The following is a 26794-nucleotide window of genomic DNA, read 5'->3' as shown; positions in this document are numbered from 1 at the left end:
CTACCGCAAAGTAAAGTCACGTAGGTATAAAAGTACATGTTAATTCATTTTAGATGTGATGTCGGGTATAGCGATGTTGGTAATAAGTACATTGCCCAGGTTTTCATTGATTCCGACAGCTAACACGACTCTTTGGCTCGCCGGATCAGTGCGGCTGCCCACGTACTCATCTGAGAACGCATCTTTTTGAAGTAAATTCGGTTCTGCAGTTTCTCCTGAACATAAATAGATAGGGAAGTGTTGCTTTGACCCATCTTTGGGACACGAATAGCCTTGAAGAGCAGCGAGCTTGCATTCACACCGAAACTAAAAAAAGCAGGGGTGCTGACAATATACAGTATCTCTCAACATGCCAGATATGTTGAAAAGGCTTTCTATGAGCTTGTACACATTTCACTTATGTAAATATTGATATTTAAAAAAAAATACTTCAGATATCCAATATTGCTAAATCCAAACACCGCTTTGCAAAAGTTCCACAATTTAAACACGTTTGTGATGTTAAAATGCAGACTAGTCTGTGGTTTTCAAATGAGAAAACATTGCGCAGATCAATGTGGCAGGAGCACTTCGCGTGAATTTGTTAGCAATTAGCAAGTGACACCAAGGGGGTGAGCGATTGTGGTGTAGCGGTTAGCGCCACGCTGCGCTACGAACCCGCCGACACCCGTGACGATTGTTTGAACCGACCGTGGGCCTCTCCTGGGTCGACTCAGCCTCAAACGAGTACCTGGTGCGGTGCGTTAAAACATCGACCGCTAGGGAGACAAAGGCGGTCGGGCGTGGTGTTGGCAACCCACCGCCTCGTGCGCCGCGCCGGCCTTCATAGGCGCTTCTCGCGAACAGCACTTGCCCCAGCGGTCTGTGAAGGCTACACGGGGGACCTTTGTCTTTGTAGACCATGGTGGGCACTTGGCAATGAATGGGTTAACTCCACAGTTGCCCCCCGCCCCCTACGCCGTCACGTGGCGCAAGAGCGACAATGCAGATGCCCTTCTGAGGATCCCTCTCGCCAGTGCAGCTCTCGACCAGCAGTGACCCATCCTCGTCCTCCCGTTAGCAGCCCATTTGGATGCCCCCTAATTGGCACACCTGCTGACCCCCACCACCACCACCGAGTGACCGTCGTGGCAGATTTGTTATTTATTTGGGAGACATACCCCACCCCCCGGCACCCCAGCACAATGTCGACTCTGCAGGCAAGGGCAGAGAAGCTGTTTCACAGCCTGGACACGGACGGCAATGGTCGCATTGATTTCAAGGAGCTGAGGAATGGCCTGCGCAGCCTGGGGATGACCCTGCTGCCCGGGGACGAGGAGGTGAGTTGGACGGCCAAAACCTTTTGCGAATGACCCCTTACCGACTGTCGGAAGGTCGGCATGTGCTGCTGCTGCTGGCTGGCTGGCTGCTGTTGCCTGCTGCTCGCGTGTGACAACACCGCAGCCGGCGAATTGAGAGCCCCGGTGTTCTGTCAGACTCGCGCCTGCTGTGCCGCAATGTTGCCCGCTCATCACAACGGGGGCACGCGGGCATTGCGCGTGCGTGCGTGCGCGTGCGTGCGTGTGCACGTGGCTTGTTGTTAATCGTGGAGATTAACTCGTTCGGCAGTTCCCGATGTGCGCACAGTTTAGCCTTTGCCCGAATGCGTGCTGCGAGCGGGCGCCTATCGAGGCTGGCCTGTCTTAACAACGTGGGCTTTCGCGACCAATGTTAGCCACAATAAGAGGCGTTTGGGGCCGGTTAGATCCCGTACATATAAATGCGTGTTTATATTTACGATGCGAGGTGTAATTACTGGCGAAACGTCGTACTCGAATTGTAAACGTTGTGCGTTTTACTCTGCAACACAACCGGTGTTGCTGTACGAGTAACGAATTGCCACGTTTTGTTTACGCGACAAACCTCACTAATCGGCTGCGTCGGGTGGTGGCGGGTTCAACGACACAATTATCACCCAAACCCCTCCTTACGGAAGGCTGGCTTGGTTTGGGCTTAGTACGTGCCCAGGAGTAGGGATGGCCAGCACCGTGCACGGCTGTCTTTGTCTCTCCAGCCGGCTACGTTAACACGCCACACCGCGTGCTCAACACGTGGGAGGGCTCAGGACAGGTTCAGACACAATCAGCACGCAATAGGCACCGTTAGATATTGCTGGGATAACGCAAACAAAAAACTACACGAGAGATGGTGGAGTCATTTGCGAGCCGATTAATTTAACACATCGTTGATGGATGTTCTGCACAGATTCGCAGTGCCGTTAACTTCACGTGCCACATCGCGTGTGAGAAAGCTTCGCCCACTTTACAGCCCTCGACAGATTTGCAGACAGCGTTGGTTGCGCACGAGGGCAGCAATCAGCCCTGTGGGTAAACGAGAGTTGGAGGGGCAGCGTGCAAAGTAGAGACGGCACCAGCTTCTTCAAGACAACGAGTGTCAAACCCAGCAGCGCCTGGGTGGTTGCAGTGATGTACGCTGCATGTCATAGAAATGCATCAAGGACAAAGATGAGCCTCCCTCTCCCGTATAAGCCTTTTAACAGGCTGTTGGGACAAGTGCCGCTGTTTGCGAGCACCTATGAAGGCTGGCATGGCACACACAAGGGTGAGGAGTAGCCAGCATCACGACGCCTGGCCGCCTTTGTCTCCCGAGTGCTGATGTTTACACACCGCATCAGCTACTCGTTTAAGGCGTAGTCGACCTAGGGGTGGCCCAGGAGCTGGTTCAAATGTTCGTCACTGATGTTGGTAAAATCGAGCGTTTAGAATCACGTGTCTAGAGTATCTGGCTGCTATACATTTGCACGTGGTAAGCCACTTCGTTGAGCTATCATTTGTGGCCAGATTGCTTTCTGCAATTGAGCTATGTAGCTCGGTGGCCTTACCTGGTAAAATAACAAAAATAGAAAAAGTTTTATAGTTTGGTCACAAGCGAGAATTGAACTCGGGTGACGTTGTGCGCTGACCACGACACGGACCGCTCTTTAATACGAAGACAAAGATCCACCGCATAGCCTTAACAGATTGTTGGGACAAGTGCTGTTAGCGAGCAGCACCTATGAATGCCGGCACAGCACACGAGGGGGTGGGTGGCCAACACCATGCCCGGCCGCCTTTGTCCCCACCCCCCCCCCCCCCCCAGTGGCGATGTTTACACACCGCACCAAGGGATTCATTTGAGGCTGAGGCGACCTAGGGGAGGCCCACGACCGGCTCAAATAATCGTCACCAGTGCTGGTGGCCGTGTTCGTAGAGCAGCCGAGCGCTAACCACGACACTGGCGCTGCCCACACACCACGCGCACTGTCACTTTGGCCACAGCATCTTTTATTACTCGCAGAGCCGAAGGTCCTTTTGTATAAATGTAGCATTGCACTGGATCGAATGCGTGCTAATACGACGCCATCCATTGATAGATGCGCCCAGGTGGTTAGTAAACTTTGACCCCCAGTGTCACACACCACACTGCTTACCTGGCAAGCGCACACAGTTCGTTTATTTCAATAGATGAATGCAGTTTGCCGTTTCCATTGAAACGCATGCTGTCGTGCAAACACTGTATTCACAAATATCTGGGTATAGTATCCACGTGTAAACTCTACTTAATAGTTCCAAAGAATATACTCAAATTATAACAGGTTATTTTGTAACAATTTCCATTATATTACTTAATGCGTAACGCACGCACGCAACTTACTCTATAACAACATTTACACACACGCCCTCAATGTGATGTACGTATACAGTACTGTATAGAGTGAGCTTACAAATCGATATTTATTGATTAATATATGCAGTGGTCCACTCACAGCAAACATAGAGCCACAACCACGTGTTGGTGAAACAGCCCAGCGCTGATGAGCTTCTGCAATTAAAATGTGTCTGTTTCAACAGCTTGCTCAGGGTGTTGTGATGAGACCGGTGTTGTATATAATTATAATTACAGGTACGGTATAAATATTTGACAGTTAATTCAGTATTATGTTGAACTTCATTCGCACCGTACGTTGCCAATCAAGCTAATCGTGGGTGCCGGGGAAGGACAACAAACTAAACACAAAATGCAGTTGTAAAGAAATTAGGGTTTTTTTTAAAGACTTTCATGCGGGATTGGCAGTAGGGTCGGGATGTCGGGTCAGGCATGACAATGGGCCCCACAAAGCTTGTGACCAAGGAGAGGACCTGGGATATTTTTAGGGCGCATCTTGGATGTGTGTCTTCTGCGCACAGCTGCACAGGGCCTGGCAGACGGTGAAAAGCGTTGGCAATGTGGTGGTGGTGGTGGTATCAACACGCTTTGGCCACGGTGACATCTCGATGTTGATGACCATCGTCGTCCTGTCTCCACTCTCTCCGTAGCGGCTCATGAGAGAGGCGGACAGCAATGGGAATCACCAACTCGACTACGAAGAGTTCTGCGTCTTCCTGGAGAGACGCAGGGACAAACTCAAGGCTGTCTTTTCCTCAATCGATAAAAATGTGGATGGTATGGCATTCCTCATTTCCCCGACTGAAATTATTTTGTATGTTTAATCACAGAACGGTAACTGACGCATTAAAATATAATATTGTTTAATTGTACAGTACCGTATATATTTGTGTACATAGTACAGTATTATAATGGGGGTAAAGGCGGTGGTGCAGTGGTTAGCGCACTGTGCTATGAACCATGGAGAGATGTTAACTACCTCGCCTGGTATACAAAACGTCGTGGGTTCGAGTTCGATCCCGACCCTGACGCCTGCTGTATATTTGGAGTTTGTCTCTCTCACTCATCATCACCAGGGTGGCTAGGAGATGTTAACAACCTCGTCTGATATCCAGGAGGTCGTGAGTTCGATCCCAACCCTGACGCTTGCTGTTGTATATTTGGAATTTTCATGTTCTCCCCGTGGTGGTGTGGATTTTTATCAGAGTCCTCCAGTTTTTACCTCCACATTTAGAATCAACATGCATTCAAAGTATTTGACTGCTGTTACAAATATCCACGTGATTAGCAACTTCGTTGAGCTATCATTTGTGACCAGGTTGCTTCTGAAAAAGAGCTATATAGCTCGGTGGGCCTTACCTGGGATTCCCGGCCACTGGTGTTGTGATATGGCGACAGGTCTATGTCGCTCCCCTGCACCATCTCTTTAGGTATGGTCAGGCAACTCCCATGACTGATACAGCCTCGGGAGGCCTTTGTCCAACAGTAGATTGACGAAGGCTTGTAAACTATTGTGTTATAATGTACAAGAGTATATCGGCTAACACCAAATCGTTTTCACTCTAATTATGGCACTTACAGATATTCAGTAGATATTACCAAGTGAAAGTACAAAAGCCCATCGAGACCATGAGGCTATTTTTCAAGAGACGGGGATTTACTTCAATACGGCAAAGCAACAAATTCCAATTTGTGAACAAAGCAAAGCGATAAAAAAACACATTTTGAAAAATTAACAGCTGAAAAAAAGAATGAAGCTGAAATTGGTGATCGCCTAAAGTTGCCGAGTGTTGTTGGAATGGGGCTGCGAGGTGGGCACAGCTGAGTCTACTTACTCAGTTCGTCCATTAATAGTATTGGCCAAATATCCCGATGCTCCAGAAAAAAAAGTCTTGAGACACACATTGAGACTTTTCTCGGTAAGCAATTGGCACGATAAATACAGTAATAAAAATAAATACTTTAAAATTTAATATTAATATATTGTCCATTTTGGTAACCCCTCCACTAAAACGTATGCGATTATACATTTTTTATTTATTTTAAGTCACTTAAATGCCTCTCTTAAAGAGCGTAATGTATCGAGCGAGGCCCATGGGATTGTCCTGCGAATGGCGTTTTCTTGGGCTCTCCTCTCGGTCGAAGTGCCCGCGTGTTGCCGGCCCGGCCGCTGTGCGTGACGCGTGGACGTTTTGCGGTTGCGGTCTGGGCAGGCAAACTCAGCGTCGAGGAGATCAATCAAGCAGTGGAGGAGCAGGGCCTCGCGCTCAACCCCCGTCGGGCTAAAGTTCTCCTGCACAAGTAACAATCCCCACCCCCACCCTACCGGGTGTGCTCGCTCCCTTTCGCTGAGTCTCACACTTGGGATAATTGACCCTCCAGCCAACCTTACGCTCAGCGTCCAAACAAAGACAAATATCTTGATTTGAAGCTTTCGTGGCTGCAGGAATCCATACTCTTTGGTTCTTTCGGTGAAGTCACGTATGTAGAAAAATAATAAAAGAAAACACGACGTTTCGGTCGCAACACAAGCGGCCGTAAAATTTTGATTTAAAGCTTTCGTGACTGCATGGATTCATCTTCTTGGTTCTTTCGGTAAAGTCACGTAGAAGGGAAATAATAAAATAATAAAAATAAAACATAATAAAATAAAATTATCACGACGTTTCGGCCACAACACAAGCAGCCGTCTTCAGGTGAAGAAACAGAACTGTCGGGAAGACAGCGTTCCAAAACTCATTGGAACGTCGTCTTCTCGACAGTTCTGTTTCTTCACCTGAAGACGGCCGCTTGTGTTGCGACCGAAACGTCGTGATAATTTTATTGTATTATTTTTTCTATCTACGTGACTTTACCGAAAGAACCAGAGAGTATAAAGACAAAGATCCCTCCCCTCCCCCCCCCCCCCCCCTGTGTAGCCTGTAACAGACTTGGGGTCAGGTGCTGTTAGCGAGCTGCACCTATGAAGGCCGACATGGCACACGAGGGGGTGGGTGGCCAGCACCACGCCCGGCCGTCTTTGTCTCCCCAGTGGCGGTGTTTACACACCGCACCGGGCACTCATTTGAGGCTGAGTCGACCGAGAGGAGGCCCAGGACCGGTTCAGATAATTGTCACCGGTGTTGGCCGTGAGCGGGAATCGCACTCGGAACGCCAGGTAATGTAGCGCCGCGCACCTCCGATTGGCACGGTTGGCTACATACGGCGCGAAAAAAGTTCAACATACATAACCACTGCACTACCGCCCCCCCACCTTCACTTCGCCCAGCGTCCTTGCACGCACGCGTGCAGGCGCACGACTCCTTCACGCAGGTTCCCCACTCGTCGCTCCCCACAGGTTGGACCGCGACGGCTCGTCCACCATCGACTGGGACGAGTGGCTGGACTTCTACCTGCTGCACCCGGCCGACAGCATGGAGCAAATTGTGCAGCGCTGGACCCACTCCATGGTCAGAGCCTGCCCTAGGACACGGAGCGTCGCGGGCAAATGACTATCGCTGGTCGACGCAGGAGACCCTCGTACACCGAACGTTGATATCACACCGGTGCCGTGCACACATGTGGTTACGAAAGCCCTTTCTCTAGCCACGGCTGAGCGGGGACCTCCCCACTCCGCGCAGGTTTTGGTTGTTGTTTGCGATGATTACCTGCAGCCGTAGCAAGAGGTATGTATATTCCAGGTCGCTGACCAGGACAAACCCGGATGATTTTAAGCCCAGGCTATAGGCATATATGTTTATCTTACAATGACGTACCCGTATGTCACTGGAACGAAATCGGAAGAAAAAACTGATGACGTACACGCATGTTCCGATGACGTAGTGTACACACAATGAACACCTTATTTGCCCCACCCCTGGCCCTGCTTGGTCCAGAGATAACTTCGGATGTCTTGTGAGGCCAGAGTTTCATGGCGTGGTGCCAGCTGAACACGGCAAATAGCCAATGGAAAACCACCCAAACCACGCCTTGGCTTTCCTCGAATGTGCCAAATTGATAATGGAGTATGTTTGTTGTGGGGAGCGGTAGTGCAGTGGTTAGCGCGCTGTGCTCTGCGCCACGACCCGAGTTAGATTCCCACTCACGGCCAACACCAGTGACGATTATCTGAACCTCCCCGAGGTCGTCTCAACCTCAAATGAGCACGCACTTGGTGTTTTGTTTAAAACTCTTAAACATCCCCGCTCGGGAGACAAAGTCGACCACACCCCATCCCCTTGTGTGCCGTGCCGGCCTTCACAGGCTGCCGCCACTCGCTAACAGCGCTTGCCCCAACCAGTCTGTTAAGGCTTCACACGGGGGAGGTGGTGTTGGGGGGGGGGGAGAGATTTTTTGTCTCCGTCGACCTTGCAGATCTTCAACGCCGGCGACGGGCTCATCATCCCGCAGGAGTGCGAGGACGGCGTCACGTGGTGGCGCCACCTCCTGGCGGGCGGCGGGGCTTGCGCCGTCTCCTACTCGAGCACCGCACCACTCCTCCGCCTGCGCGTGGAGATGCAGGTAGCCAGAGCCCCCCCCCACCACCCCTGCCTTTGTCTCCCTAGCGTAGCGGATCGCACCAGGCACTCGTCTAGTGGTCCGAGCCGATCTTCAGCCGTTAATTTGTCCGTGTTGGGAAAAAGCTTCAGCTCATCTGCTGCCTGTAATTTAACTGACGGCGAACAAAATATGCACGGCACGTATGTACGACAGAATCCCAATAAGCTTTGTATGTAAGAAAGTTACTGCCATTGAGCAAACTGCGTACAGCCCATTGCCACTCCACTGCTGGAATACAGTTTTCCACTGCAGTTATTTGACCATCTTTCACCACGTTGAAGCACTCGATTTAGCCACGCATAGCTTGCAAACATAAAACACAGAGTCGTTCATACTGTGTAAGTCAAAGTGAGCTGTCAAATACAGGCCAATCCTGGGCTCCGAATGACGTGAGACTTCCGAGGTGACGCACGCAATGCTGGGTTAGATTTGAAGGGGCAACTCGCAGTGAGCCCATTTCTCTCCCTCTCCCCCAGCCTGTGAGCACAGTGTTCGGGCATTTTCCCGTGGAATTTCTGTGCCCCCTTCTCCTGTTATCGCTCGCGCTCTGTAACGGGCTCTTGTTAAATAAAAACAACCATACGAATTGTTTTTAAAGGGCATAAGAGACATTGGGCATACCCCTCTAACATGAACAGAACACCGTTCTGACGCTGAAGCACATTACGATTTTAATACGTTCAACGCATTTAATGTGAATCTATAGATTTATGGACAGAATCAAAATACTTTTTTTTTACCATCCGTATAATTTGACATGGGCTTGAAGCGGTGGCACAGTGGTGAGCGCACTGCGCAATGAACCCGGCACTCTTTATTCAGTTCCTGGCCAAGGCTGACACCAGTGGCGTGGGGGTGTCTGAACCAATCCTGGTCTCATCCCCCTTCGACAAGTCGCACTGACCAGCGCGGTGAAATGTGATCAAACAACCCCCACAAATGACACCACGTGTGGAGGCCTCATTAATACTCTTAATGGTTATGAACAGGTGAATTGTCACAGGCATCTGCGTGTCTGTGCTATGATATTGATATTTTCAACTTCCAATAATAGTTCTCTCACGGCACTGGCTACGCTGTGGGCAACAGAGGGCAGTTCAGTGAAATCCATTGTTGTACAGTAGCGCTTCTATGCTCCCACGTCTATGCTTCCCCCAACGCTCAGTGAACCAGGCGTCGTGAAATATCCTCCGTGGGGAAGCCACCACGTGGCAGCGGCCCTGGGCAAAGGGATGTTACGGCACGGTACGCACACGCCTCTAATTTACGGGCGAGTTGCGAAACTCGTCCGCCGTGCCCTCGAGACGCCGACTGTGTGTTGGTTCCGCGCGCGTGCGCGTGGCCCCCAAGGTGCGCGGCACTCCGGAGCGGCCACTGCACATGGCCGAGAGCGTGAGGAGGATGATTCGTGAGGGCGGATTGCGCGCCCTTTGGAGGGGGAACGGCGCCAACGTCGTCAAGATGCTGCCCGAGTCCGCCATCATGCAGATGACCTACGAGCAGGTGACATACACACACACATACAAAATAAACTAAACGCGAGCCGGCAAGTTCACGAATTTCACTGGAGATCTTGACCAAAACAACTATACAGATCCGGGATTTTTGTTGGTATTGGAAAGCTATATGAGCTTCGTACCAGATGGTATGTATGCATATATATGGGACCTTTGTGCCAGTATCAAGACAATACAAAAATAAGATTTGGCTGGAAAAAATACTCACGTAGGGGCAATGATCGGGAGCGTGGTATTTTTAGGGGAGGGGAAGATGAGGGAGGTGGGTGGGGGAGAGAAGAGACCCAAGCAGAACCAAAATATAAAATAAGTCAGTTTTTAATTCTTGAAATTCTCCTGAAGCAGCGGACACCACTACCAAAGAAGCGATACGTTAGGAGTCCACCCCTTCTCCTCCAGCCCCCAAACGCACGCTCACTCGCGCTGGATTTAGTATAAACGGGGGACGATGTAATCTGTTGCTAACGACGACCTTCGCGGGTCTCAACAGCTGAAGAAGTATTTCCGCGGGGAGAAGCAGCGAGTCAGCACGAGCGACCGCTTTGCCGCAGGCTGCATCGCCGGTGGCGTCTCCTCCTCCATCATCTACCCACTGGAGGTACCGCCACCACCCTCACTGGAGGAATGCCACGCTCTGGCCCAGGGTTGGGGAACCTATGGCCCATGAAAAACTAATCGAAAAGATGTTTCAATATGTTAGCAGGCAAGGCCCACTGAGCTATATAGCTCTTTTTCAGAAGCGACCTGGCTATCACAAATGATAGCTCAACGAAGTGGCTTAAAGCGTGGACATTTATAGCAGCCAAATACTCTAAAAGCATGTTGATTCTAAATGTGGAGGGAAAAACCGGAAGATCCGGAGAACGATCCACACAAACTCCAAATATACAGCAGCAGGTGTCAGGGTTGGGATTGAACCCACGATCTCCTATATACCAGGCGAGGTAGTTAACATCCGCTAGCCACCATGGCACCCATGAGCCGCATGCCATCCCCGGGCATCGTTTCACGCGGCCCACGGCCACTTGCAGCCTCCTGCTTCCAAATGGACCGCAAACAAAATACACATCCGTCACTGCGAGTATCTTAGCCACACTACTCGGGTACTGTCGGGGAATAATTTTTGACCTGCCAACACTGTTTAGTCACTCCTGTCACTGGAAGGGCCTCTTGCAGTCTTAGGAGTGATCGAGGTGTGCATTAGTGTGTGTCCTGTAAATCGTATTTGAATGTCCTGTATGGCCCTTAGAACAGCAGTAGGCTTTTGGCGCGGTGCGGTGGCATAAATGGCTTTGGTTATTGTGACATCTTGATCTTGAAAGGTTTCCACTCACCCATGGGCTATCCCAACAACTGACCCCCCCCCCCCCCCTCTTCCTCTGCTCACACAACCCCCTAGAGGCTCCCTCATGGGATCCTCCCTTAGGGATTGAGTCACTTACAGAACCTCATAATTATAATCTTGATTTGATGCTCGCAATTACTCTTTGAACACCCCCTATGCCCAGCTACGTGAACTGGCCAGGTTTTCCTGGCGGTAGAGCTAGCGGCTTGCAATCGGAATGATTGCGAGTTAAAAACCTGGCGGAGGGTTGACTCAGCCCATCATCCCTCTGAGGTCTGTAAAATAGATACCACTTTCTGTGGAAGACAAAAGTGGCTAACCTAAGGATAGACTCGCTCCTGCCATAGGAAAGTGGTATTTCCACCACTGGCTCAGGGCCGTAAACAGTAGATGACAATGATAGAAACACCATCTACAAGCGCCAAGAAATGGTGAAGCCAGTACGGTCTGGTTGCATGAATGAATGTCTTGGTGGCGCGTGTGTGTGTGTGCGTGTGTGTGTGTGCGTGTGCGTGTGCAGGTGTTGAGGACGCGTCTCACTCTGCGCACGACGGGGCAGTACGCGAGCATGGTGGACTGCGCGAGGCAGGTGGTACAGGCCGAGGGCTGGAGGGCGTTCTACAAGGGCCTCACTCCACACATGGTCGCCCTGCTGCCTCACGCTGGCATCGACCTGGCGCTCTATGAGGTGACATCGCCATTGCAATCATCCTCCCATCCTCCTCCGCATTATGTTAACCTGCATGCCCAGCATCGTGACCATCGACGATGATCGTAAATATCTTGCTGGTGGTGCCTCCTTTCCCCGTCTGCTGCTCAGTGAAGGTACATCTTCCAAGTGTCCTGGTTTGGCTGGCACGGTGCCGCTTGCAGAAATGCTGTGCCAGTGTCCCCGAAGCATTTGAGACTATTGATATTTATACCAATCTTGCATTTTCTAGCCACGTGCTCAATTCATGATATAGGCGAGGGGCGGGGATTCCTGAGTAGTGGGTGAGGTATATTACTAATCGTTGGGGCTTACGAGCAGAGAGAGCAAAGCCTCTCACTGGGGCAGGGGCAGGTGGTTGAGTCGGCGTGGCATGCAACAGAAGGTTTTTGCTCATGGAGGGAAGGGCAGACAGCTCACCACGTGTCCTGGTTGAACCTCCCAGACATGTTGTAGCTTCAACTGAAGGGACCGCTCTCATCTAAGGAATGCCGCAATCACTGAGATTTCTTTCACACACACAACAACAAATGATGAAAAGTGTACCATACAGTTTTGGAAACCTGCCAGTAACGAACAACAAGATGTTAGAAATGCTGCAAAAAAAACGTCTCCTTTAGTGGCCGATGGGGCGTGTGTGCATGCGGTGCAGACCCTGAAGGAGCTGTGGCTGCAGCACTGCGAGACTGAACACACGGAGCCAGGCTTGGGGGCAATGCTGGCGTGCGGCGCCGTGTCCAGCACGTGCGCCCAGCTGGGCAGCTACCCCCTGCTACTGATCAAGACCAGGATGCAGGCCGGAGGTGGGTCTCTTAACGTGGTGGGGCCTCTTGTCATTTGGGGTGGTTTCAGTTCAAGTCCTCCAAGTCCTGATGTGAACGATGAGACTGTATTGCATCTCCACTGCCCATCAGTCACGCATGGATATGGGCACCAGTTATCCAGACGGTATTGGACCATGGCCAATAAACCAGTGTGTGGCTCTGTGGCATGCAGATGTACCATCTTGGTTTGTGTGCCACCCCTACATGTGACTGCAGAGCTGCCCAACAAACACCAGGTCCACGTTGCTGAACACTGTCCCTTATGGCATCGGGAAGGTGGATTGAGAAGGATGAATGACCTGGATAAGGTGGAGATCAAGTGGTTGAGTGATTTAGATATAGGGCAGCATTATTCACAAAAGTGTTGAGTTGTTGTTGTCGTTTGTGCTTGTGCACCACTGCCAATGCAGTTTCCCCCCAAAATAACATTGTTTCAAAGTGAGAAATAAATAAAAAATCACTCAGTGGCGGGTGGGGATTCATTTATTCCGTCTCATTCAGCCGTGCTGAACGGTGCTCAGGGCTCGGCGCAAGTCGGGATGTGGGCCTCGCTGTGGCAGCTGGGGGCACGCGGCGGCCTGCTGGGCCTCTACCGCGGCATCGTGCCCACGTTCGCGCGCGTCATCCCAAGCGCGGCCGTTTGCAGCGCCGTGTACGACCACATGAAGCGCGGCCTCGGAGTGACGCACGACGCCGGCGAGCAGTGCCGGTGTGCTCACGACGAGGAGGACCTCGCCGGATGAAAGCGAGCAAGGGGTGAGCGGCGAGCGCCTGTGACATTTCGTCGCGGGTAATTTCAAATAAATACTAGGATTGAGAGGTAAACCGGGTAGCTTAGAGGTCCGAGTGCTGAGCTGGTCGACCGAAGATCCTGGGTTTGTGAGTCCAAATTTCAGCTATCTACTGTATTTTTAAACTGGAGTCTCTGGTATCGCGTCGACGGTCTGAGCTCAGTGACAAACGACTTCACAAAACAAATACAATTATAGTTGGGTCTGCGGTCATTTGGCTAAATTCCAGCTCTGAGAGTTACACATCTGTGTTGACTGTCATGCTGTGAACATTTACTCTCAGTGGATGTTTTCAGTAAGCCTAAGAAATAAGCCACGTTTTCTACGAGTGATATGATCAATGCCCGATGGTGAACGGATTACTCAAGAGAGAAACCGTCATGGAAGTGTCTATGTGTGGTTTGGCAAACGCTCGACAGCACGACCCACATTTTGATGGTTTGCTGTGGAGTAGTTTCCTAAACCCCAGTGCTTGAAATATACCACGGCAAGCCTTTCGATCACATTTACAAATGAATTCATTAAAAGCTGCATGCGACCGACGATTGGTAAACACAGTTCACATGACGTCGAGAGAAGCACTGATTCAGAGTAAGAATAATTTTATTTGAACGAGCTCTGTCATGGGTGGTGTACATGGACACACATACACAGCATTCACAATTTGTCTAACCCAAAAGAAACCAATTATGGATCGTAACATTGGTTGTGAAAGCACGCACAAAGAATATCTTCACCTATTTGAAACCATCACCCTTAACGTCACGTGGCACATGTCTGCCCATCATCAGGCACGTGCAGAGCGCGATAACGAGAATTGTATTTGAAGGGAGAAGATAGGTAAAGAGAGAAGATAGGTCGTGAGGACTGCAGTACAATACTGTGAAGTAAACGCTTCCTCGAGGACAGTGGTTCTTAACATGGGGTGCACGCAACCACTGGGGTTGCGAGATGCCCTTTCCGTGGTGGGTGCGATACATGGCCAGATTTTTTTAAAGGTAAATAATCGAAAACACAAATTAGGCACGGGCACGTAAGTACAACTACTTTGTTTAATCAAACCGACGTATTTATTAACATTCTACATTTTTTTTCACGATTGAGAACCAAAGGGGTGCAAGGCTGCAGAAAAATGTTTAAGAACCGCCGCTCTCGGAGATGCTGGCGATATCGAGTGCAGCAGAGGGCGTGCTTCTGGTGGTGATGAGATTGCGGGAGATTAACCGCGATGGTCGGAGAGGAAATGGCCTGGAGGATGCCGTGACGAGGTAAGGGTTCGGCAACGGTGGGCAATCAACTCGATATCCCTTCTCACCGACGGACGCATCGTCCGCATGAGCCTTGATCAATCCACTGCTGGACGAAAGCTTCCCCAAGCCTTTGCCTTCTCTCATTGGTCCAGCAAAGCAAGGATCCATGTAGCTACTACACACAAGCTGATGTTATCGCGCCATCTCCATGGGGCATGTCCTCTTGGGCGTGTTCCCTCCTTTGCCTGACACTCTGTCGTTAGTCTCGACCACCGCTGGCCATCATCCCACTTCGTGACACGTCCAGACCAAGCTCAATAACTTTTATTAACAGTCACGTATTGATATAATGTATTGACTCCTGGAGGATACATTTCCGTTAAATTAAAACTAATGCTGTATGTATATACACAATTTGTATATATACAGTAAACCCAGCTGCTGGCATGCCTTATACCTTGTTTAATTTAAACACTTGCTTGATTGTTTTGAGGTGATCTATTGGTTTTTTGCCTTTGATATACGAGTTGTGAAATGACTGTTACAACTTGTGCCACGCAGGGACCGCTGTCATCAGTGGGTCCCTTGGGCTTAAAAAAAACTATAATTGGCTATTGGAATGATTGAAATGAGATGTAAGGTGATTGGAGATACTGGGGCATTTAAGAGCCCAATTAATATGCAAATACGAAATCCTTTGCACGGCGTGTTGGTGGGTGAACTAGGGACGGGCCAGGACCCGTTGAGATATGAACCACCACTGATATTTTAGCCATAGCTTCGAACATATTCATTATACTGAACTAATGAATGTGCATTAATATGTCTGGAGTGCCATTTCTCCTGAGTTACACCAAAAGTGGACTGAAATGAAACAATGCAATAATACTGGTCTTCTTTCATTAATAACGAGCCATTTACTTGAATACACGCCTTTTGGCGTCCTCTGGTCTAACACCTTTTTGAGACTAGGCTCAAAAGAAAGCTGTCTCTGGTGTGGACCAATCAGTTTCAAAGACAATGCATATATTATCAGAGTTTTTTGTTTGCATTCTGACCACAAGCATTGTGGTTAATGTAGACATGATTCCTTGTAAAATGTTTCAGTTTGGTGTTTTAACATCTTAACACCTGTTTTGTTGCCAGACAAAAAGGGGAAAACCTATTCTAATTTACTTGAATACATTCACAGTATGCAAACAATTGTCATTGCCCTGGCCGTGTGTGAATATAGTACAGTAATGTGTTACAATATTCAAATCACCGTTTTAAACGGTCTTCCGAGTAGACTTGAATGTAATTTTACTGAGTTGAATTAACTGTTCATTTACAGCCGTATTTATTCGTTCAGTGCACCGTATAAGAACAACCATTTCATATCATTGCCCTAAGTGCATTTCATTTCTATATCTCTATGTGCGTGTGTGTGTGAATCGCTAAACCACATCGCTTTGATGAGATCGCCTGATCGGGAGACGCTGTCTCATCGTTTGCTATCGTCCGAAGGATGCGTGTGCTTTTCTGTGAGTGAAAAAGTTGAAATAAAAAAACAATGTTCTTGACATGCTTGGCAAGATGTTATAAATAACCGGCACCCATCACACTCACAGCGATTCAACTCATTTACACGGGGGGAGGTGGGGGGAGATGGGGGGGGGAGTCACGGTTATATTCAAGAATAGATCATGTTCTGTATAATGTTCACCGTTTTTCATTTGTCGTCTTTGTTTCATTGTGCAATGTGTACGGGTTTCATTGCCCAGTTATGTTCATTGTTTCTCATTCGCGGTCTTGGACGATGCGTGCACCAAGGGGGACTCAATTGTAACGAATGAGTCATTGCCTATTGCAGTGGCCCTCCAACCTTCTTGGAATGGTGCCCCCCCCCCTTCTTGGAATGGTGCCCCCCCCAATCAAGTACCAACTGTTCCCACGCCTGCCACCCACCCACCCACACACCTCCGATTAGCACGGTTGGCTACGTACGGTGCGAAAAAAAGTTCAACGTACACACACACACACAGACCGCCAGCCCTAAAACACACAACTTATCTTACCAAGTCCACCACACCAGAGAGATTCCATGCCCACAGTCGGTTGTGTTTTGTGTTGGCATTTTGTTTTAGTTTCGTTGATTACGCTTCTGAGCCAGCTGGTGACAATCGTGCAAAACTCATCCCACTTTCCACCAAGGCAACTGGAAGACAACAGACTTAAGTATTTATAACCTAACATTAAAACTAACAACGGCGTTTGTGTGTGTGTTGTGTTAAGGCATTTGTTTTAGTGTTGTGTTTGTGTTAGTACGGCTTTTGTTTAGTAAGCGGTAGTGTAGCACTACTAGTTCGATTCCCGCTCGTGGCCAACACCAGTGACGATTATCTGAACCCGTCTTGGGCCTCCCCTAGGTCGACTCAGTCTCAAATGAGTACCTGGTGGTGCGGTGTTTAAACATCGCCACTGGGGAGACAAAGGCGGCCGGGCGTGCTGGTGGCCACCCACCCCCTCGTGTACCGTTACCGGCCTTCATAGATGCTCGCTAACAGCACTTGCCCCTACAGTCTGTGAAGGCTACACGGGGGTGGGGGGGGGATATTTGTCTTTGTGTTTCATGTTGTGTATTCGAGAGTTCTGTGCATTCGAGTTCCGCGCGTACATTCCAAATTTGTCCTGCACGGTATCCATGCCGCTGACCTAGTGTTAATACGGTAGTTATTACTGACACACTCACACGTCACAGTACTCGTGTTGCCACACTGAGGTTAAAAAAAAAAGTATGCAGACAAACCAAATAAATAAAGTGCGAATAAAAAAAAGTGTCACAATAAATGTTGATATTATAACAGGATGCAATATCTTCATAACAGTATTTATCAAACTTCTATTCATTTTTTTGTGATTTTTTTTATCCAGAAAATCCTCACCGAGCTTCATGACTCGTCTCTATTGGGACAGTACTCAGAGAAAAACCCACACGAACAACGGGATCCATACTCAACGATCCCCAACAGACGGGTTCACAAACTTGCTTGCTTTGACGGCGTCGTCTGCTCACCTCAAAGCTCGGTGGGTTTTATCACTTTACAAATCTCTACGTGATCCACCGACCCTTGCCTCCAAAGCACTGGATGAATGGCGTGCGTCACCGCACCCAGACATCGCGCGCTTCGCCATGATGCAGGTTTACTCCACTTATCGGGTACATTAAATGTGTAACAACAAGGGTTTAATTTCAGTCAGGTGTGTCTGGGTCAGTGATCTGGAACACACCACATCCAGTATATCCAGTCACTATGACTGTGCCTATTACTCACATGCCACCTACTCCAGTTTAGCAGTGATCTGGAAAGTGCTCAGTGAGAAGTCAATTCTTGGTAATAACTTCATATGCGTGTAAAACGGGAGATCATTTTGGAGACCGATGGAGAAACGTGACTGCGGTGCATTGTGAGCAGGGCCATTGGGGAAAAGGCTGACAATTATCCAGCGATCTACACTCACGACGAGCTCACATCCACCACCAGGTGCCGGTAACCCTCCCGACATAAACTTAACTACCACTTTGAGAAATGTAACTTTCAACGCACCTTATCATTCATCCCCGTTTAAAAGAGCAGCGTTGCGATCTTTCATCGGTCCACCGGCGAACCGGTCGCGATGGCCTGGCGCCAACTCCACCAGGCAGCACGCGTGGTCCACCAGAGGCAGCGGCAGCGGCTCCTCCGCTTGCACCACGGCCGCCGCCCGTTCCTCTTCCTCCTCTTCTCCTCTCCCTGTCCTCAGTCCGTCGAGCGCCACCACGGAGGCCTCCTTGCGCAACCCCGTCAGGGAGCCGCCACCCAGCACGAGGACGCGGCCGGGCCGCGTGACGGCCGCGCCGAACTGGCAGCGCTCGAGGCGCGGAGCTTGCAGCACGCTCCACTGGTCGCTGCCCGCGGAGTAGGACTCCACCTCCAGCACGCTGACCCACGTGCCCGCCTGCGGCCCACAGCACACGGGGGCGGAGGTCAAGAGCCCGCTCTTCGGTGTCGATCGCCTGCATCCTCGCAGCGGCGGCTTTTGGGAGGCCATCGAACAAAGGTGGTCACCGCATCGCGCGCTCTTTCAGGTGCGCTTCTGCGGCCGTCTGGAACGCTCTTCCTACCGATATTAGGAAGCCACTGGAGCGATGCATTTTTAAATCATCTAGGTTGAAAACAAATTTCTTTAGAACTGATTTTTGTCTTTAGTTTGTTGTCCTTCCCCCGACACCTCCGATTAGCACCGTTGGCTACGTACAGTGTGAAGGAGTTCAACATACATACATACGGATTTCCTCTCACACCTGTCCCGTTCTCGCCACACCTATTTGACCACTTTGCTAATGTACAAAGTAGCCACACGGGGACCATGTCGAGCCAGCTCAGGTGGCTGGCCAAGTTTATTTTTCCAATTGCGGAACCCGAGCCATGCCGCTGATGTCACACACAATGACGAAGACGATAAACCCCGCCCATGGCCCTGCTTGGCCCCAAACCAGATTCAGATCACTTTGGAGGCAAGAGTTTCAAGGTCTGGTTCTACTTTAGCATGGCAAATAGGCAGTGGAAAACTACTCATGCTGTGAATATGATTAACCCGACCACTGGCCATTCTTGTCCCTAACCCAGATTCAGATAACTTTGGAGGCCAGAGCTTCATGATCTGCTTCAGCATCAGCATGGCAAATAGCCAGTGGAAAGCCACCCATGCTACGAAGGGCCCCGCGATGGCGCGGCTCGGACGTGACGGCGAAAAAATGGGCGTACCTCGTCGAGGGCCCGTCCGCCCAGGCAGTAGACGAGCTCGCCGGTGGAGGCCATGGCGTGCTCACAACGCGGACGGCAGAGCGGCCGGTGGCCCAGCCACTGGCCCAAGCGAGGGATGTAGCTGGTCACATCCCCCAGGACCCGACCCCCAGAGTAGCCGCCTGCCCACGCAATGCACGGGAAGATGCGCGCACAGGGAATACCACATTGGTGTCTAAATGGGAGGCGGTGCACATTGTATGTATGTATGTTTCTCGCACCTCCGGTTGGGTACATATGATGCGAAATAAGTTCAACGTACATACATACGTATATACATACGAGGGATTGCTGTACGTCAAACTTTCTTAGCACCGTACATAGCCAGTCGTGCTAATAGTAGTTTTTTTCTTGACATATTGTTCATCATTGGCCTATTATAGATATTAGTATAATTTTGTAGATATTAGTATTATTAGTATTATTTTACGAGTTGGCTGGTTCTCTCATATATGCATACAAACAAGTTCTTAGGTAAAACCATGCATATGCATGGATTACGTAATGTTTTCAACTTTGCGTTTGTTCTAATAAATATTCATTCGCAACACACAAGCCGAGAGGGTATCCGTCAGGGTTAAAATTAATCGGCTAATCTGCACATTAATAGATATTTCTTTACTCTCACGCGCCCAATTCCTCAAGATCACTTTTAAAACCGCTGCACGGGGGAATCGAGCTGCGGCCTCACCCGACACGAAGAGCGTCCCCCTGTGCAGGGCGCCGGCGTGGTCCGCCAGGGGCCAGGCCAGGGGCCTCAGGGCCTCCCAGGCGTTGGTGGCCGGGCTGTAGCGCTCGGCCGAGCTGCTCGCTTCGCCCAGGAGGTTCCTGCCGGCCACGGCGAGGATGGTGCCGTTGAGGGCGCATGCCACGAAGCGCGTGCGGCGCTCCCGCATTGGCGCCACCTCGAGCCAGGAACACGAGCGCGGGTCCAGGCGGAATACCTGGGGTCGAGACGCGCGTGGGGTGACGGCGGATGATGATTGGGGGGGGGGGGAACATCGTTAGGCTTTGCTTTGCCCTCCCCGGCAATAAGAGAGACTCGTTGACCTGCAGTAGGGGTCGATCGGGGAGCCGCGGTGGCGAGGTGTTAATTACCTCGCCTGGTATACAGGAGGTCGTGGTTTCGATCCCGACTCTGAAAATGCCTGTATATTTGGAGTTTGCGTGTTCTCCCCGTGGTCGCGTGGATCTTTCTCCATGTGCTCTTGTGTTTCCCTCCAAAGTTAGAACATGCGTTTCGAGTATGTATATACATTTCCACGTGATAAGCCACTTAGTCGAGCTATCAATTGTGACCAGGTCGTTTCGGAAAAAGAGCTACATAGCTCAGTGGGCCTTACCTGGTAAAATAAAAAAAATAGTTTAGTTTCCATTTGGAGTTTGAATATCTTGTTGCCGGAAAGGGTAAATCTTAATACCGGCATAAAGGGTCCCATAGATATCGCTGTTAGCAGATCACACCACGAGTATAGCTGCCATTGGGTTGTTCCGCTTGTGCCCTGTGGTATGGATCTCCAATGTGTTTGATTGGATGAGTATATCTATGTGACAGCTACAAATGACTTCTCACAAGTGATTGACCCTGGAGGGATGATGAAAGGATGTTGACACCAAACCACTGCTGCAGAGGAAACGTAAAAGAGACTTGCTGTCTCACACTAATGCTAAGTCTTTACTTTTATTTGATCAGGCACACTAAGCTATGTAGCTCATTTTCAGAAGCGACCTGGCCACAAATAATAGCTCAACAAAGTGTCGTATCACGTGGAAAACTAAAGCGGCCAAATGCTCTAGTGTCAACAAAACTACAATGCAAACAAATTTGTATTTATCGAGCGTCCATATGTAACCGCATCTCAAGATGCTGTAAAAAAATTATATACATTCTGGGACGCGTACGAAAATACTTTTACTGTTAAGATATTTGTCATACAGTGCTCCTTTCAGTACAGCTGTGATAACCAGGCAGCAGCAGAGGGCAGTACAATGTCGTCCTCCGACATGCAGTCGAATGCTCCCGTGCATTCACCGACCCGAACTGCCCAGCGCGGTGAAGTATGGTTAAATTAAATCCCCGGTACACGCACGGACGTGGAGAGGCCCTCATCCAGCAGTGGAGTGACATAAGGAGGGCTGTGCATGCACGCGTCGACTGGACATTTGTGAAAAAGAGCTTTATGGCTCATCGGGATTCCTCCAGTATAAATAAATGTTCTGATTCGGACGTGCATAGTCTCAACTTGGTCACGCTTGCATGATATCGCTTGGCTGTTTTTAGCAAACGTCACACATTAAAGTGGTTGATCACTTTTATAACGTGACTGTATTTATATACAAGTAGTATATATATATACACTAATTCAATTGCACAAGGTTACAAACAAAAATCACAACAGCTCGTATCGACGTAATGACCAGCATCACCCCAACACCTCCGATTAGCTACGTACGGTGCGAAAGAAGCTCAACATACAGACGAAATGAATAACTCCCAGACACGAGTCGGCAACACGACTAATATAGTGTTCATACAAAGACAAAGAGCCTCCGTGTAGCCTGTAACAGACCGTTGGGGCAAGTGCCGTTAGTGAGCACGGCACACGAGGGGGTGCGTGGCCAGCACCACGCTCGGCCGCCTTTGTCTCCCTTGTCGTGATGTTTACTACACACCGCACCAGGTACGCATTTGAGGCTGAGTCGACCTTAGGGGGAGGCCCAGGACCGGTTCAGATAATCGTCACCGGTGTTGGCCGCGAGCGGGAATCAAACCCAGGTCGCCAGGTTCGTAGCGCAGCGTGCTAACCGCTACACTACTGCTCCCCTGTGTATACATCACAGCTGTCAACCCATATACTATTTACTCCGTATTCTTGTACAGGGAAATTGAATTTTCAGGTCCATACGGCGTACAGCCGTTTCAATATGAGCAAAAACATGTTTTTGCCTTTGTGCTTCTCCCTTGTGATAGGACTTTGTCGGATGAATGTTGAGATTTTCCAGGGCACGGGGTGACCACTAAGGTCTGAATTTGTCTGTAATAAGGTAGGGCACCGATAAGGGGTTGACAGGAATGATACATACACAAGGGTACATACTAATGACCATCACCTGATTTGTGGCGGACGTTCCTTGGGGGTCGAATCGATGTTGCCCTCCAAGGACGAACACGAACCCCCCCAGTGGCACGGCGCAGTGGTTGTAGACCGGCACCGGCGTGTCGCACAGTTTGCGCCACGTGGCCCTGCGGTGTCCACCCCGCAAGCCACCAGCTCCTCCATCACCACCACCACCTCCACCATCATCATCATCACCACCACCATCATCATCATCATCCACGATCTCCTCCTGCACCTGCGAAGCCCAAACCTCGCCGCGCACCCCATTGTCTCCGGAGCGACCTCCAAGCGCCAGAACGTTGAGGCGGGCCCCCCGGGGACTGGTCGAGGGGCTCTGCAGCAGCGGCTGCGCGTAGGGGCGCCCGTGGTAGCGCAGGGCCTCCTGCAGGTGGTCGCGGCAGCGCGTGTCGCGGCTCATCGCCGGCACTCGCGAGAGGAGTTCCCTCAATTCGCTTGGAGCCACCAGGGCGAAGCGCACACAGTCCAGGAGGTCGGCAGCGTGGATCTCCATCCTGGATGGGGACGATGACGACGAAGTTGAGGAGGAGGAGGAGGATGATGATGTTGAGGAGGAGGAGGACGATGAAGAAGATGATGTTGAGGACACGTCAGGCTCCGCGCGGAGCCACGCGGTGGCCATGTGGAGGAGCTCCGTCTCGGAGGCGCCACAGCCCCCGCCGTGCGCGAGCAGCTCCTGCATGGTGCGCACGTCCACCCGGAGCAGGTGAGCGCGACTCCGGCCGCACTCCATCGCGCCGCGAAGGTTCCGCGCCACCAGTCGCACCGCCCGGCGCCTCAGCTCCGAGGCGCCGAACCTGTGCGCCAGGGCCAGCACGGCCGCGCAGTTGTCCCGGCGCAGGTTCGCGCCCAGGTACTGGAGGCACAGCTTGACGGCGTCGCGCATGAGCAGCGAGTTGGAGGCGGTGAGGATGTCCTCCATCTCGTCCATGCTCAGACGCATGCGGCCAGAGTAGATGAAGTCCAGGACTCGCTCCAGACCCACCGGAGTCACACCGTGGATTTCCATGATGGTGATCTGCTCGTTGTTTATCGGTGATGGTGGTGGTTGTAGAAGTGTTGTTGTTGGTGATGGTGATGATGGGAGTGTAGTTGATGCTTGTGATGGTGCTGATGTTTGTGACGATGAACTATGAATAGATGAATTGATAGATGACGAATATGATGATGATGATGAAGACTTCCTAATATAAGACGAGACATCATTGAGTGTTGGTGGCCGAGAGAAGAAGGACCTGCAGTAGGAGCTCGCTGAAGCCAGCACGAGTCTGTGCGCCGGGAAGGAGACTCCTCTGGCCATGAGCAGGGCATCGCACATCCATCCCTGCCCTCTGCATGACCTCAGTCCTTCTAGCAGCCGCTCCGGGTACGAAGGGGACTCCAGGACGAGGTGTGCGGTCGATTCACTTGTGGCGCCCATAACTGCTGTGGTATGTGTGCTTGTCTACTGGTGCATATGTGCCTGCTATATTGATATGCCTGCAAAATTGTTGTTTGCTATGTTGATATGCCTTCTACATTGATATGCCTGTTAAATTGATGTCTATGTTGATATGCCTACTAAATTGGTATGCCTGCTATATTTATGTGCCTGTTATATTTAAGTGCCTGCTATATTTATGTGCCTGCTATATTGATATGCCAACTATATTAATATGCATGCTCCGTTGACATGCAGTGGTGGTCGTGACCGAAGAGAAAAAATAGATTAGGAGCCCCCAGCCTTTAATTGATAGATTCCACGTGAGATGACGGAAGATGTGTAAAGGGATATGGATGTAGCGACATGAGAGATGTAATTAAAAGGTGTAAAGAAGAGAGATGTAAATTTGCCTTATGTTGATTATGATTTAAGATTAAATGTGATGTACCCCGAGTTTTCACAAATCCGTGACTGCTTGGTTGGCGTATGCCGAACACCGCCTGTGTCGGCTGAAGCGGTGGTGCGGTAGACTCGGACCTGAGTTCGACTCCCGGTCACGGTAGACACCAGTGGCGACCGATATCTCAACCGGTCCCGCTCCCCTCCGGCACCCTCTTTACGCACCTTCACTGACCAGCGTGGTGAAGTATGGTCTAGCAACTCCCACGATCGACACTGCGTGGGGGAGGTCTTCATCCAGCCGTGAATTAACAGCTGTAAAACAAAATTAAAACCCATTCTATGTACAGCTTGGCCATCTGCGCACTCAGTTTTAAGAGCTAAAGCCTAGGTTTAATCAGGGTTCGGCAACCAAAATAAGGACATTTTTGGGGGGAATTCGGTAAAAAATAACAACCTCGGCATGTCAAAATCCGCAATGCATGTGAATACGAGACGGTTTGGTCCTTAATAATAATTATTAACGGCACGAAGCAGTCCTTAAATATCCGCACGTTGCCGACCCACTGGACTGTTAATGAACATTGGATGAGAGGTACCTAAGTTAACCCGAGCACTGCGCAGCTGATAGATATGCAGAGTAGACGCGGTTTGTTAGAAAAGCAGGACGTGTTTATGTAAGCATTTTGAAAGCTCACAAGAGCACTTACCTGATGCTGCTCAGTGGTCTTCAGTCGTAGAACTACGCTCTTCACTGTACGCTCTCCAATTCACAATAACGTCCACTTAATTGCGAAAAGATTTTAAACGTCAAAGACCTGCCTATATAACAACTAGCAGTTGGACGGCAATGAATTATGGCCAAACAACCACCACGACGATCAACGTGGGGTGGGAGGCCTTCATACAGAATTCGATTAACAAAGGGCTGACAATGTAACACTTAGCCACCTCTTGCGATGCGACTTGAGATACCACATAGGTTTGCAATGTTCAACCAAGACTGACTTGTTTTCAGTCAGACGGGTGTACAATACACAGACGCGAGCTTTTGGTCTACAAATAAATCAGCAAATGTATGACCGTGGCCCAAGATATAAAAAATGAGCTGTGGATAGCACGCAAGTTGCATATATATAACGTGCGTAGGTCACCTATTACCCCATCTCCACGCAGAGGAGAGGGGTAAAGCCCCCTGGCTGTATAACGCATGACCCGCACTTGTCTCAACACGCTTCTGGTTGTTGACTTTACACTCCCGGGTGGCGGAAACAACACAGCGGACAACACAGAGACCACGGCCCCATGCACCTCCCACTGACAACTTCCATCCCATGCCGTGACCCACCCCCATCAATGCAAGCCGTGCACATACACGGGGTTATGCATGTCCTACACGACCGCATACTTTATGCACTCACCTCTTTGTCTGGATTAAGTAGAATAGGGGGGGGGGGAAATACATCCGAAGTATTGCTAAAGCAGTCGTTCAGAACAAAGGCCACGTTTGCTCATACGTACACGTGGGGCAAATGAGTCTCGGGTTACTCATGCAGCGTGTTTTAATTTCAATAGGTGTCAACCAATACACTATTTGTTATTTACGTACAGACGATCGTGACCGACCGATGCAAATTCTGTTAAATAGATAGGAAGGTGAAATTTGGCACAAATTCTAGTCGAGCATGCTGTAAAAAAACACATTGTGCGGCCCTTTTGTCAATCCACTGCTGGATGAAGACCTCCCCACGTCATGCCGGTAAGAGGGATTATATTCAGTAAATATCAGTGAGCACTGATGCACGCCGTGGGCCTGGAATTAAACTCGCGTATCTCGGTTCACAGCGCAACGCACTGACCACTGCGCCACCATTCCAACCCAAGTGTATGCTTGTATCTAAACCAGCAATTATAACTTTGTGTTGCCAAATATTACAAGCCAAAGTTTGATTGGTTTTGGACAATCTGCCTAAAGTTCTAAATAGGTTAAAGTGTCACATTGAACAATTACAAAACAGACAATACATATTAGTGAAACAAATAATATAACCTCCATGGAGTTGAGGCAAAAGTCGATAGAAATCTGTTGAAGCCACTACGGGTTAGAAGTACCATGTATCTACATGCACTGTCTCATATCCTTGTGTGTGGATGTTCTGCACACCTCCAGTTTATTTGCAGAGAAAATAATCCAAAATAATCGCCACAAATAATTCTTACTCAATTACTAAAATTGGTAAATATATTATGGGGTGGAGCAGTAGCAGAGTGTTTAACCACTTGGTTATGAACCCGGCGAACCGAATTCAGTTCCCAGGTCACGTTACTG

General features: G+C 49.9%; 3 protein-coding genes across 4 annotated transcripts in view; 1 reads left to right on the top strand and 2 right to left on the bottom strand.

The window, feature by feature from the left end:
- Nucleotides 1–4501, bottom strand: part of LOC116944922 (syntaxin-binding protein 1) — a 105477-nt gene extending 100976 nt beyond the window's left edge. The window contains exon 1 of the mRNA XM_076068767.1: nucleotides 4498–4501. The gene's annotated coding sequence lies outside the window, so the exon portion shown is untranslated. The remainder of the gene's footprint in view (nucleotides 1–4497) is intronic.
- LOC116944927 (mitochondrial adenyl nucleotide antiporter SLC25A24-B-like) lies at nucleotides 950–18246 on the top strand. 2 transcript variants are annotated; one of them, XR_004403178.2, is made up of 11 exons: nucleotides 950–1319; nucleotides 4356–4482; nucleotides 5919–6006; nucleotides 7043–7154; nucleotides 8059–8205; nucleotides 9595–9747; nucleotides 10252–10359; nucleotides 11627–11794; nucleotides 12468–12618; nucleotides 13141–14698; nucleotides 17594–18246. XR_004403178.2 is itself a non-coding variant. In XM_032958870.2 (10 exons), exons 1-10 carry the CDS (start codon nucleotides 1185–1187, stop codon nucleotides 13380–13382), a joined length of 1431 nt encoding a protein of 476 aa, XP_032814761.1. In that variant the 5' UTR covers nucleotides 950–1184; the 3' UTR covers nucleotides 13383–16242. The 2 variants fall into 2 exon arrangements, 1 of the variants encoding a protein (XP_032814761.1); XM_032958870.2 differs by lacking the exon at nucleotides 17594–18246 and having other exon boundaries at nucleotides 13141–16242.
- Nucleotides 15655–26719, bottom strand: LOC116944929 (kelch-like protein 34). The gene is made up of 4 exons (XM_032958875.2): nucleotides 22618–26719; nucleotides 20198–20450; nucleotides 19468–19628; nucleotides 15655–18658 (listed from the first exon to the last, which is right to left on the bottom strand). Exons 1-4 carry the CDS (start codon nucleotides 24061–24063, stop codon nucleotides 18272–18274), a joined length of 2247 nt encoding a protein of 748 aa, XP_032814766.1. The 5' UTR covers nucleotides 24064–26719; the 3' UTR covers nucleotides 15655–18271.
- Between the last annotated feature and the right edge of the window lie 75 nt (nucleotides 26720–26794).

Source organism: Petromyzon marinus, chromosome 22 (genome assembly GCF_048934315.1).
Source record: "Petromyzon marinus isolate PM22_M1 ecotype Great Lakes invasive population chromosome 22, UKy_Petmar_22M1.pri1.0, whole genome shotgun sequence".
NCBI lineage: Eukaryota > Metazoa > Chordata > Hyperoartia > Petromyzontiformes > Petromyzontidae > Petromyzon > Petromyzon marinus.
The sequence above is the reverse complement of the archived record's forward strand: the minus strand, read 5'-3'. Positions and strand labels throughout refer to the sequence as shown.

Coding starts and splice junctions, on each gene's coding strand:
- LOC116944929 (XM_032958875.2), bottom strand. CDS start 24,063: ATGGGCGCCACAAGTGAATCGACCGCACACCTCGTCCTGGAGTCCCCT. Junction 19,629..20,197: donor GGGGACGCTCTTCGTGTCGG/GTGAGGCCGCAG, acceptor TTGCGTGGGCAG/GCGGCTACTCTGGGGGTCGG. Junction 18,659..19,467: donor GCGGACGGGCCCTCGACGAG/GTACGCCCATTT, acceptor TGTGGGCCGCAG/GCGGGCACGTGGGTCAGCGT.
- LOC116944927 (XM_032958870.2), top strand. CDS start 1,185: ATGTCGACTCTGCAGGCAAGGGCAGAGAAGCTGTTTCACAGCCTGGAC. Junction 4,483..5,918: donor AATCGATAAAAATGTGGATG/GTATGGCATTCC, acceptor CGGTCTGGGCAG/GCAAACTCAGCGTCGAGGAG. Junction 6,007..7,042: donor GCTAAAGTTCTCCTGCACAA/GTAACAATCCCC, acceptor CGCTCCCCACAG/GTTGGACCGCGACGGCTCGT.